The sequence below is a fragment of the Rhea americana genome, unplaced genomic scaffold (genome assembly GCF_003343005.1).
Source record: "Rhea americana isolate MKP2758 unplaced genomic scaffold, rheAme1 scaffold_291, whole genome shotgun sequence".
NCBI classification, from domain to species: Eukaryota; Metazoa; Chordata; class Aves; order Rheiformes; family Rheidae; genus Rhea; species Rhea americana.
The window spans coordinates 627,464-645,414 of NW_028186414.1; the positions used below are offsets into that span (position 1 = coordinate 627,464).

Below are 17,951 nucleotides of genomic sequence, written 5' to 3' on the forward strand. Positions count from 1 at the left end.
GCCGCAGCGGAGCGGAGCGGGGCGCGGAGGCGGCACCGCCGTCGCCTCTCGCCGCCGTCCAGCGCGGAGGCAGCAGGCGGCTGAGGAGCCCCCGGAGGAGGAGGAGGAGGAGGAGGGCAGGGAGGAAGGGCGCCCCTCCGCGGGGTCTGACGGCGCCTGTCCTCTCCCTCCACAGGGTACCCTGCTGTCGCAGCCCGACGGTGCCCATGAGGCCTGGGCGCCGGGCGCCAAAGTCGCCCCTCGCCCAGTGCTGGCCCAGCACCCGCTCGCCGCGCTGAGGTGAGATGGGGGGCAACCTCGGGTGCCACCGCTCCATCCCCCGGGACCCCGCGGACCTGTGCCACAGCCGCAAGTTCAGCGCCGCCTGCAACTTCAGCAACATCCTCGTCAACCAGGAGCGGCTCAACATCAACACGGCCACTGAGGAGGAGCTGATGACCCTCCCCGGCGTCACCCGGATGGTGGCCCAGAACATCGTGGAGTATCGGGAGTACATCGGTGGCTTCAAGAAGGTGGAGGACTTGGCGCTGGTGAGCGGCGTGGGGGCGGCCAAGCTGGAGCAGGTGAAGTTCGAGATCTGTGTGAGCAGCAAGGGCAGCTCTGCGCAGCACTCGCCCAGCTCCCTGCGGAAGGACCCCAGCTCCGAGCACCACCTCTCCGCCACTAAGATCAACATCAACACCGCCACTCCAGCACAGCTCATGAGCATCCGTGGCATCACGGAGAAGATCGCCAACAGCATCGTAGACTACCGCAAGGAGCATGGGCCCTTCAAAAGTATTGAGGACCTGGTGAGGATGAACTGCATTAATTCCTCCTTTCTGGGCAAAATCAGGCATCAGATTTTTGCGGAGCGGTCCCGGCCCCCTTCAACAAACACCAACGGTGGCCTCAACTTCATGGCCAAGCCTCATCCCAGCCCCACTTCTTTGAGTCTCCAGAGCGAGGACTTGGATTTTCCACCTGGGGGCCCGACCCAGATCATATCTACTCGCCCCTCTGTGGAGATGTTTGGGGGCTTGAGAGATGGCCGACCCGTGCTGAGGATCGCTACCTGGAACCTGCAAAGCTGCTCCATCGAAAAAGCCAACAACCCCGGCGTGCGGGAAGTCGTGTGCATGACGCTGCTGGAGAACAGGTGAGAGGCGGTCCTTGAGCTGTAGGCCCAGCTTTGTCAGGGCTCTTAGCTGTTTCAGTAGTGTTGATTTTTTCTGTAGGATTTAGCACTGTAAAGACCCAGTCATAACCCCAGTACCTTGCGTGTCTGAAGTCCTGGGTTTAATTCTCGTAATTCCTTCCCGGGATTATTTGATGTTACCCACACCTGGCAGCAGTACCTTGGCTGAGACTTAACACTGGGGCTGTAATGAGTGTCCCTGAATAAAGCCATTATCCTTCTTAAAAGGTGGTGGACCTCACGCAGAAGTACACAGGTACTTCTGCACATCTGTCCTGGGAAGACTGAACGGTCTTCCCAGGCCTTTCCTTCAGTCGGTCACGTTGTGCCTGTTAATGGTTAGCAATCATTGCTGTGGTCAAGGAGTGATTCCCTCTGAAGGCAGGAGCCTCTTGAGCAAATCACATACTGCTTTCCTGCCAGAAGTCTGGATGGCATAGCAGGAGAAGGATTGCTCTGTGTATCTTGTGTTTCTAACAGTGTTTCTCTAAGCATCTTATTGCCACTCTCAGAGGCAGGACCCTGAGCTACCTTAACATTTCTCAGAGCCAGTACGGCAGTTTCTTAGGTATTTATTGTCAAGGTGAGGCTTTCCACCATCTTTTCTCTGGAAAGTTTTGTTTGTCTGGTTAGTCCTCTTAACCTCAGTGCAGTCCACTCTTTCCTTTGCCTTCCCTCCTCCGGTGAAAAATGCAAAAAAGAAAAATGCAAAAAAAAAGGGGGGGGAATCAAACAACCTCCCCCCAAAGCAACCCCAGAGAAAAAGAGAAGGAAAAAAAATGTGGGGGGGGGGAGGAGGAAGCTGCCAAAACCTTAAGTGCATACTGAGACTGGTTTGTGCAGTTTCCTACCAAGCGAGGGACGCCGCAGCTCGTCCCACGAGGGTGACACAAGCCCTGCCGAGCAGTCCCCGGTGGCTTTGCCGAACCAGAGGGGCTGTTACCCGCAGGTGTGCCAGCTGCAGGACAGCTGCCTGGGAGACCTGGCTGGTGTCGGGGTCACCRGGCTCCCCTCTGCACCCGCAGCGGGGCGGCCCCGGGCGAAAGCCGCGCTTCTGAAACCCACCTGTGGGCAGTCAGCCAGCCCCTGATTTCAGTGAGTTTATGGGCACGAGCAAGATCGGCTTGTCCGGGCAGTGACTGGGCTGACCTTTGCTAATAAAAGTGGGACGGTGCTGCTGCTGTTTGTGGCTGGAAAGCTGAGACCTATTTTTGGCTAATTAATRGTGCAACAGAGCTGGGAATGTCTCTAAAGCACTATGTTGCTAAACTTTCTACTTTGTACCGAAACATAAGGATGCAATAAGRATTTTGAAATAATTTTTGCCCTTTCCTGTCCATTTGTTAATTCTATCYCAGCTGATCTGTTGGGGGTTTTTTGTGGTTTTTGTTTGTTTTGTTTCTTTTCGCTTTGGCATTGAGAAGCTAACTCGTCTCCCTGTCTTCTCTTCAAACTTYCAGCTGGAAACTAATATGAATAGGTGACTCCCAGACCTCTGAAAAAGGGCTCTTTTAGGAAGAGGAAGTGCTGACAACCTGTTGTCTTTGGTAGTGCTGAGGGTTCCCCCTTTTTCAGCACTGTATTACCATACTGAATAACAGAGATTAGAAAGACAGTAGCAGTACCCTGACGTCCTGTGCTGCAGTGCCGTATTTGCGGTCTGTAAAACTCTGTGCTGTTTTCCTCCTGTGTTGCTGKGTGTTGCTCAGGAGCCTGATGCTTCAGCACAGGAAACACCTACCCGCCTTACAGCCATGACTGTGTTTGATAGCCAAAATGCAGCTGGTGATAGCCCAGCTTGGTGCATTCAGATGGCATGCTGGCTGTTTCAGCCCACCATCTTTCAGTATTCCTTGACTGTCCCCCTCCTCTATTTCATGTATCTTATGCTTCCCCCTTCACCATGGTTATTGTTGTTTCATTAAATAAAATCGTGAACCAGCTGTGCTAGCTGGAGTGGATCTTAAGGTGAGGTCTTATGGAGCTGCTGTTGAGGAAAGAAGTATCTTTCATTCTCATAAATCTCAGCATTACTGGATTCTGAAAGAAAAAAGTGACTTGATTCTTAGGATTCAATCTTGGGAAGTGTTAACTACCTATGACTTTTGCATCTTCAGCATGTGGACAGAAGAGGGAGGATAAAACGGGTTACCTATTAAAAAGGATAGGCAGATAAGGCGATTTATAAAATAAGCCTGCATTAGCCCAGGTTGGCCACTGTGTATGCAGAGCATGGCCCCAACAGTTTGTTTTTTCTCTCTGAGTGGTACTTTATCTCTGTCCAACTTACCAAATAGGTACTTGGCTACACTGTGTAGTGTAAAAAGTCTCTTTGAAACTTTGAAGTTTTAGGTGAGCCTGATATAAATACTTTTTCCTGTTCCATTCCTGTTGCACAAATGTGTGCTGTCAATCTCGGAGGGAGAGTCTGGTGCAATTGCTTTCTGTGCTTCACCACATGTGTAGTAATGTGAGGAGCTGGAAAGAAATGAGAGAGCAACTCGCATTGACAGACGAGCCTACAGAAGTTTCCTGGGAAAGTAAATGTGGGAACAGAAAGATCAACACAATGCAGCAAAAAAGTATACATTGGGAAAAGTCTTACTCAGCACCTCAGAGAGCAGTGGAAAGGAATTTCCTCTTGCTGGTGCTAGTATTGCTGAAGTCAGTGGAGCTTTGCAGCTATAAAATGGGCTTAGCTGAGGTTGAATCTGGCTTTTTGTCCGTGTGTGAAATGAAAGGGCTCCCTCCCTCCCTGCTCCAGTCACGTACCCTAGAAACTGATTAAAATGACTTGCAAACTAATGCTTGCCCATGTAAATCAACCTCCGTTGATAATCGGTTAGGGAAATTAAGCTTTTGCTTCTTCCATAAAGAAACCACTACCATGCAGGTGCTTTGCAGCACTTAAGGCTAAGAAGACGGTCAGTGAGGTGCAAAGGTGAGCGTTCAGGGTGCTCTGCATGCTCAGTGGAGGGCCCACATTTGTGGCTGAAGTTTCCAAGCTATGAGCAAAGCTGTTGCCCAGTGGATTTGAAGGCTCYTTAGCCTCACCATCGCCTGCGTTGTGGGAGCACGTGCCTCCTGTCGATGCCTGATAGCTAAGGTACTTTGTGCACAGCCACGTCCACGCAAAAAAATCACGTGCAGCAAGCAGTCCCATGTTGTCTCAGGAGCTGGAGTAAACTGTTGTGTCCCAGAATTGTTCTTGTTTCAGGGGTTGTCCCACACAGCTTTTTAAGCCCAGGAATGATTTAGCCCATGGCTGAATCAAGATGACTGTTAYTTGAAAAAGGGTAAAGAGCAGTAAAGAATCTTAATCTGAGCAGCAGATTTTCATGCCAGTGGAAAGGCAGCTTTTACCRTGACCGGTCTGCATCGGATAGGGTKGGGACCACTTGGCCTTGTCCTTYCAGGCACCACCAGCAGCRAAAATTGCTGTTCATTTCCAAGTGCAGCTGAAGATGAAGGTCTTCCCTTCTTCAAGCCCTGGATAGCCTCTGCACTGAGAACAGTTGTACAGGAAGGAGAAGGGACAGTGCCTTCGTTTACAGAAAAGGCAAGAAATCTTTACTTCATATTACTTAGAGTAATCTGCAGAAGGGAGGAAAAAAAAATCCTCCAAGCTCATTCGCAAAAGTGCTAAGGTTTTTTAAGAATAGCAGCAACRTACTCTGATTGCTCTAGCATCCCTTGTACTAAATCAGTAAGTGTGACTACTACTGCTAAGCTATTTTGAAATCCATTGCTRCAATACAAAAATAATGAAATACAGCAAGGCCCTCACCCTCTTCCTTATATTACAAAGATCTATGTTTATCACAGTATTTGGAGTGTAAGAGTGAAGTCTTTTCACTCACAGGACGAGAGAGTAATTTTAGAAGAGATTAACATGGTGAACACGGAGGTGAACGTGACACGTAATTGGATTAAAGATTCTAGCGTGGAGTGAATTTGCCCAAACCTGCGACACTTCTGCAGATGTAGTTCAGCAAATCTGGGATTTGTTTAAAGCTTGTTAGAGCTGGCCTACCTCTGAGAGTGCAGACTGCCTCCTCCAGCTGCCCTCTACCCTCTATAAAGGCTGCTAACCTAAAGCAGTTTGCTTGTGGCTTGAAAGATTTAAAGTGACAGCTTGCGGTTTTGAGAGCTGACAGYGCAGCGGATAAATCAGTTGGTGAGGGGGTAGCGCAACAGTTGCATGAAACAAAAAGCCACGTGCTAGGCGTGAAGCAGGGGGGGAGGAAAAAATCAACAGTTTATTCTCACAGAAAAACCGTAGTGTTAGGATGGCATGCAAAAAGGGTTAGCAAGTTCAGATCAAATGCCACAAACACTTCTTGGGGCGAGGTGAGGGGGRGGAGAAGCCCAAACAGAGATGTTTCCTTTGGCCAAGGGGGCACRGTTGCAGAGGTACAGCAGAGTTTTCTTGTGACCCAGCTCCTAAAGAAGGGAACTCCATCTTTTCTTCATCCACAGCTGCCTAAACCTGCCCCTCCTGGCTGTGAACTGAGTTTCTGAGGTCCACTGTAGCATGTGATTGCCCTCTCAGATGTTGTTATGTGCTAAGAGCACAGGTTTATGATTGCATCAAGAAATATGACATACATACAGGCATGTGTAACGCTGACTGATGCACTGACTGATGCACAGACTATGCTAAAGATGCATYCCTTAGTTTAATTGCGTACTTGAAAGTTTGCTAGTACCCAAGGGCAACAATTAGTTGCGTGTGCTTCCCAGCACATTTTGAGGGGGAGGTTTTCCAATTGATTTTTTTTTATGCTTTGTAATACTGACCAGAAACTTTGTGATCTTTGACTCTGAAAGCCAAAGCTCACACTCTCAAAAAGGAGCAGAAGTACCAAGGCTGCAGCTCAAGTTCCGCAGAGCAGCGCTGTGATTGCGGACGGAGGGGGACCTTCCAGATGCCAGGCAACGCTGCCTGATCTTTTACTCTGCCACTTGCAGCTTCTTGGAGACGTTCTCTCTTTTAGATGCAAAAAGTAGATATGTAACAGAGCCTTAACACCTGTTGCAAAAAATTTTTGTAGCATAACAGAGACAAGTAGCAATGTAAAGTTTCTGCTTAATACTGATTTCTTTCTACTCTTGGCTTACCTTCTCTGAGAATAAGGCCTCTGTGATCAGTCTTTCAGAGTGTGTCAGCCCCTCRTTCTCCCTCCAGCTTTGCAACTGCTTAGCTGTTTTCACTTAGGTTCGCCAAAAGTGTAGCAGTCTCTCAAAGATACTACATTCCTAGGCTTTTTCCCAGTTTCTGTGACTATCAGTGTTCCTACTAAGGGAAAGATGGGTAGAATTCAGCCCCAAACGGAGAGGCAGCAGCTAGGCAGCCAGTCCCTGTGTAACACTCGCTATGCCGCTGGGTTTCCTGCCTCTTGCCCAACAAACTGCGAGGGGAGTGCAGGGGGGACAGCACATCCTGGGGGAGAAAGGGAAGGGAAAAGGAGAAATCCAGTCTTTTCTCATGTTCCTCTYGCTGGTGTCTATAGTAGTAATAACAGTGGTACTTGCATGCTCCAGAGGCTCAGCACCAGGTTGTATTTGCTATTTCTGTTCTGTCACTACAACTTGCAGTGACCCTGCAAAGCCCCGAGGTGTGCCTGTTTTATGTCTCTCTTATTTAAATGTCTGTTTGTTTTTTCTCAAACTAATAGTATGCTGGAGCTTTGCCAAGAATAATTCTCTTGCAATAAAAGATCAGGAAAGAGGCCTGGCCCAACTAACTTGACTGCGCTAATAAGTCTTAAACTGCAAAAGAACAAATACACCCTCCTCTACTTATGTAATATTTAGGAAATCCTGTCTCCTGCAACTTCAGGAAAAACTTGAGAGAAAAAAGGAATTTTAGATTGTATCTTCTGTTTATGTGCAYGTTATGAAAAGATCTTTTTGAACAATATAAATGCAGGTGCATGTAAAGCCATCATTACTGTGGGATGTTGTTAATGTGTCTGGAGACAAAAAAGTTGGGGTGACTGAAGAGCTGCTTGTTTTTGTCCTCTGCCTCTAAGAGACCAAAAATATTTTACTTACTGGGAGCCTGAAACTGCCTCCGGAACATTATCTGTCAGRGGAAAGCAACAAGATACTCGTGGGTGAGACCCTGTGTCACACCGTTGTCCAGTGAAATCCTATTGATTTATTCTAGTTCAGGATTTGGCCCGTTCTTTCCGTACAGCAAATTGCGTGAAGGCTCTAGCGTTCAGGGCTGCAAAGCAGAAATGTCCCCGCGGGCGGCACAGCTTCCCTGCAGCACTGCTGCTGCCTGGGGCAGGAATCGCGGCCCCTTCCGAATTGCTTCCAGAAGGGGAGGGGATGTGAATTAATAACGTACGTTGCCCTTTCAAAACCCACGCGTGCTTCGTACGGACGTGATGCTGAGACCCTCTCTGTGGCCATCGCCTGCTGCTTCTGTAGGGAGCGGACCACTTACTCCTGGTGCTTTGCAGCTCAAGTCCTTTGAGGGGGAGATTGAAAAGCAGCGGGTGGACTTAGAGCAAGAGGGTGAAGGGTGTACATCACCCCGGTCCGTCCTTGTGGCAAGCACCGTGTCGGKGAAGGTCGGTGGCCCAGGCGGTCGGGAGGTCTCGGGGTGGGCGCGCTGAGCTCTAGASCGGTGCGATCCTGCTTGTCGTCTGCTGGTCTTAGCCAACCCGGCAGGTTTGGTGCAGGTGCCACAGCTTTCTCACTGGGACGTGATACCAAAATACAGGGCAGGCCCTTGAAACCTCCCCAGAGTGACCTTTCTGGGGAGTTCCTCTCCTAAAGGGTGACCTGGGCTTCTTGTTTATTTTAATGATCAACTGTCTCAGTGTATCTGTTGACCCTCTGAGAGGTGCTATTTAAGYAGCCATTTTAATCTGTGTATTAATTTAAAGGTGAGAATGTCACTGAAGAAATGGCTTAGTTAAAGGTCAATATATCCATTATAAAATAACTTATTTTTCTTTTTTTCCCTAATCTTAACGCTGTCACTGCTACTTGTGTCATAAAACCTGACTAAAATGAGAGATCAGTAGGGAAATCATTTGTCCATATTTTTTCCCGTCATGTAGACTTGGTACAGCTGGTGCTTAATGTCTGGATAGTTTCAATCTGTACCTTGTGAGCTCTTCTACGAGTTTATATAATGTTACTGGATTTCCCTTGCAGGTATTTTGGTAAATTGGAGCCACCAAATTACTTCTGCAGATTCTGCAGGGTTTGCTATATCCTGCAGAGCAAATATAAAGTGGATTGACTAGTTTATGCTAATAAATTGGGAAATTAGTAATCAGTGTTTTACTACCTTCTTCTGGATTGTAAGCAAAGGCCACGAGGCTATAACCTCATCCTGCTAGACTTCTCAGAAAACATATGCCACACAATTGTAGAAAACATCTTATGTATCTGTACATAAGACTGCATCCTGTAAGAAGAATCTTTAATGCTCTGTGGTTCTTTTGTAGTTTTGGCGATGACAGTACAAGGAACAGCAGTTTTCTAGGTTTGGCTTAAAAGGCGTAATCAGAACGTCTAATCTTAAAGGCAAAAGATGCTGCTTTGTTCTTGCCAGGAAAGAAGGAGTGGAAAGGAAAACCCAGGGATGATACACATGAGAACTAAATTCTGTAGTTCCTGAGAATGCATGAGTGTTTTCTCTTAGCTAGAGGAAAATACAGACTGTGCAACCAAATACCCATCTAGTTCACCAGTAACACTGATCTCCAGTCGTATTAAACAGGGACATTTAAAAGATCATCTCTTTTTGCACATGTAGCTGCACCCTTCTAACTGTGTTGGAGTCTGGATTGCCATGTTTTTCTTACCATTGCATTGATCTTTGGGACTCTTGCCTGAATAATGATGTCAAGATTTGGCCTGATGAGCAGAGAAAAGCCGATAGGACAGAGATTATAGGGCGCGTATAGCTTCTTTTTAAACTGTATTGTTCTTCATTGCGATGCAGGTGTACGCGCACGCACGGAGGCAAAACGTCCTTACTGAAGTAATTACAACATGCCGCAGCAATTTCTCGACACCATTGTGTGGTGTGGTGATGGAGACAAGAACTGTGGCACGTTGTTAATAACAGCGGTAAAAATAGGAACGCAGTAGCTTTTTCATTTCCAGATTTTTCCTACCTGAGAGAYTATACTTTGTTTGAATATGAGCTGGGGTAGAGATCACCTATCTGTTGGAAAATAACACTGTTACGGGTGAAGGTGTTCSGGCGCTCGGTTGCTTTGCTAGCGTGTGGGTGACCTACAGCGTACCTTGTCTTACCCTGGTATTAAATGTGGACGTGCTTTCCACTTTGCTTGAATCTTGTCCCTTCTTTCCTTTCCCTCGGCTTGGGCTTTGGTGATTCACAGCAGGATCAGAAACACCATATACGGTGCTGAGGACAATTTGGGCAGGGTGTCAAGAGTCCAAGAGTGGTAAAGGGAGTATGTAGCTGCGGTGAAAAAGATGTTCTCCGTTGAGAAACAGTTTCCTTTCGCCATTGAGGTATGCAGCGTATCCACTTCATGTTCGAGTCCAGTGTCATTTTTGAATGTTACAAGTATTTTAAACGGCTCAATCAACGGCAAGGAAGATCAGCGCTGCTGACCTCATTTCCATGCTCGCATCTGGGAGGGTTTTTAAAAGCGGGAGCCAAGGCTCAGCACTGCACTGCTATTTTTCAGTGCCTGCAGTAAAATTATTAAGGGCTAGTGATTAAAGTGATACTTGAGAAATACGGTTACCCTGGTTGTGCTCCACACATGTGCAGACGTTCCAGAAGTCAAATTGTGTAAAAAAGGGTTAATTCRCGTGGAAAAATACATTAGAGAATATATTGTCATATATGCTAACAACGGTTGGGAAGATTGCAGTTACTAGACATGCTCCATCTGCACTGGAATAATTCCAGTAGCCAGTCTCCCATGACCTATATATTGATTTTTTTTTAATATAGAAATTTTTGCAATCCCCCACATGCTGTACGTCCTAATGGACGCTATTCTAGGGCTTGTTGGTTCTTTGAAGCAGCTGTCTATACAGGATGACGCAGGGCCTTTTAGAGACACCTGGGTTGGTCTGATACTCGGAATTATCCAGAATAAAAGATTATTTCAGCGCTCCAGCCGAGCTAATTAACCTTATTTCCAAACATGGCTAATTAGCCTGGGAGTGCCGTGCTAAGACATCTGGGCTGCTTCCAGTGTCCCAGCCAGCTGGTATGGAGGGAGCCTATAGAGTTCCTCTCCCCGGYGCTGCCTTACGCAGCGTGGACGTGCCCTGGGGAACTTCTCTGCTATACAGGCAGTCTCCTCCATCCCTGTCTACGGCTGTGAGTCTGTTGTACGGGGGGGGGGAAAGTGCGGTGATGCCCTCCTGCTCTTATGGAGGGAAGATCCACAAGATAAAGCAACTGCTGGGAGCAGTTTTTGCCTTAGATTTATGAGGATGGAGATGATGATGAGGAGAAGAATTGGAAAATTTCCCTTTCCTTATGCTTGTCTTTTTATATATATTTTTTATTCCTCTTTTTTTAGGAGGAATTTCAGGTAAATTTCTCTGGCTGCTGTACAAATTTAGCTACAACAGCTGTCCAAACTGTTCACAGCTGAACTAATTTTTAACAGGTTAGTGAATAGCTAATTGATCAACAAGGATTTTGCTTTGAGGTGTTGCGGCAGGTTTCCTGCCCTAAATCCTTTGTGCTTACAATACCTTGTTAGTCATGCAAAAAATACATGATCCTTCTTTTTTTTTAACAAGAGAAAAAGTGTTAACTTCTCCTGGGCATGGTATAGATTGGTTTAAAGTTTTACTTTGGAGACGTCCTTTGACTCTTCTGTATTTTTATAGTTTTTCCTTCTCTTCCTTGTTTTTTTGAGCCCCATACGCCTGTGGTTGCAGAATGCACATGCAGTCTGTCTTGCTCTTCGTTTGACGGTTTGTTCCAGCATTACTCACAGTAATTGCCGGTCAATGACCTCTCTGAGGTTTGGATCACGTAAACTTCAGTGAGTTTTCTGCTGAACTGGAAGTGGCRTGCTGTTGTATACGCAGTGGATGCTGACTTACAACTTCTGTTTTTTGCTTTTTTCTTTATGTATGTATTTTTTAAACCAAATACAATCAAGTTTTTCTCTGTCATAGCGCCACTGAATTTCAGGGTGTTACACCAGAAACAATTCTAACATGGTATTGAAAGATTAACCATAAAATACTCAAGTCTGGTGCGTGCAAGTTCCATGGGATTGCTATCAAACCTACTGGCTGTAGTGAATAAAATGACTACCTTATTTCTCCTTTTAAGCAGAAAAGATTTTGGAAGAAAACACAAAGTCCTGCGAGGAGGAGAGTCTTAGCTGGGGAAACCATACATCATTTGGTTTAAAACAGTTCGCATTTTAATCAGGGCAGCAATTTTCCAGAGGCGACACTGTATTGAGCAGGGGTGGTGCTTTCCGTGGAGGGCAGTGATGTGGTCCATCTGCCCARAGGACACCGTGGTGAAGTCTTGAGCTGTCTTCCTCTTGTGGTGAGTGTAGGTGATGGGAAGGCACGGGCCAGCACCAAGCTGAGCACCACAACGCACGCAAGAGGAAGGACGCCGTGCTTGCCTGTTGAGATTTACCCACCATGGATAAAACATTAAAGCTGCTATTGAATGTAAGCATGAAAGTAAGTGCTATCAAAGAACAGGGACATGCTGCAACGGTACCTGACTAACTTTTGTAACCTTTACACTGACCAGCCCAAGTTTACCTATGATTTTGGCAGTAATGGTAGTGCAGTTCTTGGCTATCTACCTGTCTGTCTTCCTGCTATTACTTTGTACAGCTCCTCCCTTATCTCTAGCCGTGTTTACATACTCATTTCATAATCAGCCCAAAYGGAGCTGCAGGCATTGCCAACTGTCCTATGCATTGGCCTCCCTAAAGAAAAACATGCTGTTGAGCAACGAGCAGAATGGCATCATACCTTCGTTTTCTGCAGAAGGTTTGAGCACAAGAACAGAAGGCCAGAGCTGCGTAGAAAGGCCTGAGACGGGAATCCAGCTGATGGAAATTTGAGGTTTAGACCAGAACTGTAACCTGAACAGGGGTGAATGTGTTGGTACTGCTGACAGACAGCTCAGCTTTATTTCCAGTGTGTTTGAGKGATCTTGTGATAAACGTATCTGTTGGTTAGCAAAAAAAGTTTGTTGTTTTAACTATTTCTGATTTCTCCTGTGCAAAGTAGCACCACAGAAAAAGAAGTTGTGGCTTAAAGGCCAAAACAGTTCAGAGTCTGAACAGTCCTCAGAAAGCAATTCATGGATTTAATAGATACACATGGGCCGTTCCCTCACAGAGCTGTTGGCAGTAAAAATTCTGGAAACACTGCAAAGATTTTAATGCACAAGCAATAGACACCTCTAAGTGTGAGGGTTTCCTATTTCTTTTTTTTGAACTAAAAGCATTTGGATTTTACTGTGGTTTGATTAATTTCCCTTTCTGTTGCAAGAAGCTCCCAATTCCATTTTGGATTTTTTGGCTTAAAGTAAAGCATTTTTTTTCAAGCAGCTGTGTGCAAGAATGATGGTGGCTTTTTAAATTTCACGTATGTGCACCCAAATTCAGCAAAATGGAACCGAATTCAAGATGATGAGCTGTAATGTGTACATTACTGCATATTGGTTATCTGTAAGTTGAAAAGAAATTGTCTTACCAAAAATCRGCTCTATCTTGAACTGAAACTTCAAAGCTTGATCTTTTAACACAAATGTGACCCCCTATCCTCTCTCCAGTCCTACTGAAGTAGTCTTTTCACTAGCTTCACTTGGCTTTTAAACAAACTGTCCTAGTTAATGGTCTCACTGCATCTTTAGCACTTGCAATTATTGCAAGTGTGTTCCCAMCAAGCCTTGAGTTTTCAAGCCGTTAGGGTTGAATTATATTTCCTACCTTCCTACCAGGTTGGGGCTTCAGTTTCCTTTGATCATCCATGATCCTCTCTCCAAAAAGCATCCTAACATTGTCTTGTGCTTCCAAGATGTGCTGCAGCRTTTCTTTCTCCTCTTCTGAAGCCTMTGCCAGGCACTTTGAAAATCAGTCSCTTTTAAGATATCTCATGTTTCAGGCAAAACCTGCTTGAAGACYGCAGCTTTGTCTTTTAGTTCAGAGGACCTTACGAGCTGTTGCAAATAGAGGAGGCTCCTGTGCCACTGCTTTAGGAAAGCCTAATGGAAACATGTCCTGATGTTTTTTATTTGTTCCTCAAATGTCCTTAAAGCTTTACAGAAAAATACAGTCTTAACTTCCTGTCACTGTGTTGGACTTTAATTTTTTTTTGATTTTTTTTTTTTAATTTTCAAGAGCAGTTGTTTAAAAAGCATTTGCATGTACATTAGGAGTTTATCAGCACTTCTTCACATTTTCTGCTCTCTTCTGCTGGGTGCCTCTAAGTATGTTATACTGATGCATGCTGGAGTGACAGTTTACAATTCCTGTTCCATATACATCTTATTTTCCTAGAGATAGTATCTTGAGACATTATCTTTATGAGGAAAAACTGTTGCATTTGTATCAAGAAMATTGTTTTGTCTAGTCTTCTTCAACATAGAATACTTTTAAGAATGCCTCTTAAAAATAGAAAGTAGAGAAGGAATATCAGCTTTGTCATGCTGGTATCTTCTGGCTTTCGTATGCAGATTAAATCCTGTTATCTGTAGGAGAAGGCCTGAGTTGTCCATGCAAGAGTCTTTGTGTCCCAGTTGTAAAAACACTGAATGGTATGTTTTAGGGGACTGTTTGGCATCTCTGGTCAGATTGGTGCTAAATGTGAGTACTGTCTTTGTTGGTATGCAAGTRTGATTCATTTTTATTTTTTTATATATATTTAGGAACATGACAGTCTATGAGATTTTATTTCTGTTTTTAAGGGCTATTTTTCCTGTTCATGAGTCACCGGATGAATATAATCTGAAGACCTGATCAAGCATTGTCCATAAACTTTGCRCATATGATTAGCTGCTGCATGACAATTTCATGTTATCCAGGAACACAGGGTCTTAGAGAAAGCATAGGGCTTTTTGCTTCTGTTTTTATTATTCGCAGTGCTTGGCTCAAGTTGTACCTTCCAGATTTGTTCCTCAGAACTGAGCTGCTCCTGGAAATGCTGCCAAATCCAAAAGTCACAGGACAGACACATCTAATGAGGAAGGTTCACCACATACTTTGAAATGTTAGTACTTGCCTGTCATGTTCTACTGCTATAGGTTGTGAAATAAATGTTGCTTTGAGTGATTTTAAAACTTTGAAACAATGAGACTTGAGCCTATTGCTAGCAGGGAGTCATGGTATTACAGTGAGGTGTATTARGGAATAGTTTGGGGTCTGTGGAGAGGTCAGCCTAAAGCATGGGAATCACTTTTGTGCCAAGACATCTCTTTTCATTCATTTAGTGTGCRTTCCTCCTCCTGGTTCACATGAAACTTTCTTCCCCTTTGTCCGTGCACTTATCTGCTTCTTTCTGTGCACACACGGAGTCTAGATGAATTTCTTTCCCTTAATCTTGGAGCTTGCAGGGGAGAGGGATTTTTCACAGGATTTGATTGGAGTGATTCTTCTGCCTTAAATCTTTTCTGATCCATTAAAATGCATTGCAAGACATGACTTCAGTGAGACTGTATCTGTTCCTGAACTTGCTCCTGCTACCTTGGCAGTTAAACTCTGTTGATGGCAAGCAAGACTAGATCTAGGGAATTTTTTCTTAAATCTTCTCTGAATATATAGCATGCTGTTCTCTGGRGGTATTGCTAGGACTGATAGATCTTTCTCAGCTAGTATAATTTCTTTTTGTCTCCTTCTGGGTTGGGCTATGCCTGTTGATACCTGCTGAGACTCTGGCTATCCTGCCTAGATAAGCAGTGAGGATGGGAGGGACGTGGCTGACCATGTGCYTTCTTGGGCACTGTAGGCCAGGTCTGCTGGCAGCAACTCTCCTTCACTGCCCCAGATAAAAATAATTTGCCTCTAAGTGTGTGGTGCGAGGCCTAAGTCCCATGAAGATTTCCAGTGAGGCCATGAATTAGCAGAATAGAGCAAGAATCATTGAAACCTTGCTCCTTTTATTGCCACCTGAACTCTAGTGGGGAAATGGGTTTAGATTTGGCAAAATATTGTTTAATATGGCATCTTTGTACAGCTTGCTTATTCCCCATTTCCATCCTCTTCAGTCAATCACTTCTGCATGTTTCCTTTTCCTTGTCACTCTAGTTTTACATTCTGTTTTCCATACTGTCATTCCTTCTTCTTCTGGGTGAGATAATATACCTAGTATTTTACTATTTTACTATTGTCTCTAGGTATTAAATCGTTAGTCCAATTGCTTTTATAGAGTACATGTATGGCTCAACTTTAGGAGGCAGTCATGCTAATAAAACTTGCATGAATCACACATCTTAAATGATTTGAAATGCTTTCCATAGAGCAACGATTAGATTATCCTCAGAATGGCCAAGAAAAGAGAATGGTAACAGTGCTGTAAATGGGTTATAAACTCTCCTTCGTGTACTTCATAAGGCTGCAGGTGCATAAGTACCGTTGAGAAGAATCACCAGAGCCCTGTTTATATTGCTTTCTGCTAGCAATGTAGCTTGGATGGTAGAGAAAATCCAATACTGAATCCAATAAAATAGTTACCAGGAGTTATTATACGGTGTTCTCAACTTGTGCTTACTAGGGGTGTCCGTATTGCGTTCTTTGCCATTTTGTTGTCCGTTTTTTTGTGGTGTTACCACCAGCTCAGTCTGGAGAGGAATGTGGCCTGGGGCACAGCTGAGCTGGGTCAGGCATGGTGTCGGTATGGCTGGCAGGACAGCAGGGTGAAGCTACAGGGAACATCTTTACAAGCATCCACGTGATTCTCTTTCATATCATGCACATAGTTTGCTAAGAGCTACTTTATCCACCGTGGAGCTCCTTACAAAACATGGAAAGCATGTACAAAACTGCATGCGGCGTAACTTTGCACTGCTCATAAAACACTATATCCTCCTGTTGTCCCCTTCTAAAATATGATCGCACTTCAGCTTTAATATTTAGAGAGCTCTGGTTCTGGCTAAGCAGGCTTTCTCATTCCCGCAAAAGACCTGCGTTTCTAAGATGGTGTTGTATCGAAGCCTCCGACCTAAATAAGGTTAAGAATCTGGATGACACAATTAGCTCTGAATGCCTGAAAAAAGCTAAGCTCAGGCCCCTGKTCTTTGCATTCACAGGGACTGTCTGTGTGCAGGACACTGCACTACTCTTACATCCTTATGCTTTAAAGGCCARTCTTATGTCCAGACATCGCCGAGCCTGGCACACAGGGGTACTGTTGGACTGGGAAGCTTTCAAAACTTCTTCCTGTGTGTCATTGTCAAGTTTGAAGCTGGGATTGCTTCCAGCTCCCTGAAGACACTCTGACATTGTTTCTTCCTAATCCCTTCCCCCTTCCAGAATATGGTTTTTATGGAGGCTAGCATGTTGTGTTGTTTGCTTTCTATGCCGAAACACAAGCAGCAGTTCATGGGAATAACGTAACCCTGAATTAGCTATGAGCCAAGGCAGAGTGCAGTTATATGGTGTGATGGTGGTACGAGTGGTTGGCTTGCGATGAGGCCTTCCTACCAGGGCTGGCTCACGGCACCACACAATTTATCTCCTTGCTGGCCTGCCATCAAGACGCACAAATGTTTAACAGTGCAGGCTTTCTGGTTTTCAGCATGGAGAAATGACACTTCCCCCTTGACCCTGCTGCAATCACTCCTGGATAATTTGCTGCTGTTTGCTATTTCTTTTTGTCTGTCTGTGTGCAGATATTCAGAGGAAGTGAAGCGGTTGCTAGAATAAAATACTAGAATATATGGAGCCAGCCCTTTCTTTGCCAAACTCAGGTACAATAAGAGAGAGAGAGAGAGAGAGAGAGAGAACACGGTAATGAATTTATATGTATTCAATCGTCTTTAAGTATACATTGCTTAGTGCAGGAATTTGGCCTTAGAAGTTTGGACGCTATTATTGATAAGACAGTTGCCCTGAGATGAACCCAACCTAAACCTGGAGAGCAAAGCTACTGTTCCAGATTAGTTGGTACAGTTCTTGCAATGTTCCCAGGCTTAAGGGGTCAAAACAAACACAGGATGAAGAGGGAATTTATCCTGGATAAATTAATTCAACTTTTCCTGCCTTCAGCCRGTCATCAGGAGCTGAGGTGAAGTTAAGATTTCTCCCAGTACGGCAGACGGTGCTTCTGCTCGCTCTGTTTCCCACGTTCCCCGTTCTGGCATTATTAGCCGTGGRTGTTTGGAGTGCAGGCGGAATTGATCTGAGGAGAGAGAAGGCTGGGGAAGGATTCAAGCTGTGGCCCGTGGTGCGCAGAGGTGATAGAGGAGCCTATAAACGGCTTTACCCGTGCATCCCGACTCCGCTGGCTGCGGAGAACTGGTTTGTCTTGCGATGGCAGGGGCAAGCAGCAGCCCGAGAGCCTCGCTCCCCTCGCTTAGGAAACCGCGCGGTTTGCACGCCCCGTGAGCGATGTCCTCAGTGCAGAGCTGGCAGGGAGGTCGTTTGTGGCAACGCTGACTAACGCTTCTCAGCGGGGGTTTTCCAGTCCGCGGGGGTGAGGTGTGCAGTGTATCCGCAACTGCCTGCATGTGCCCRCTGTGCCTGCCTGGACTGCCAGGCTTTGCTGCACGGGAGGGCTGGCGGTTTCCTCGGGGTTCCCACCGTGTCGTCTGGGGCTCCGG

The 17,951-nt window shown here is 45.6% G+C and overlaps 1 protein-coding gene across 1 annotated transcript in view; it reads left to right on the forward strand.

The window, feature by feature from the left end:
* The window catches only part of EEPD1 (endonuclease/exonuclease/phosphatase family domain containing 1), a 71,763-nt gene that overhangs the window by 711 nt on the left and 53,101 nt on the right, over positions 1-17,951 (forward strand). Inside the window, exon 2 of the mRNA XM_085309139.1 lies at positions 176-1,138. Within this exon, the coding sequence (XP_085165265.1) occupies positions 285-1,138 (854 nt within the window). The 5' untranslated portion in view covers positions 176-284. The remainder of the gene's footprint in view (positions 1-175; positions 1,139-17,951) is intronic.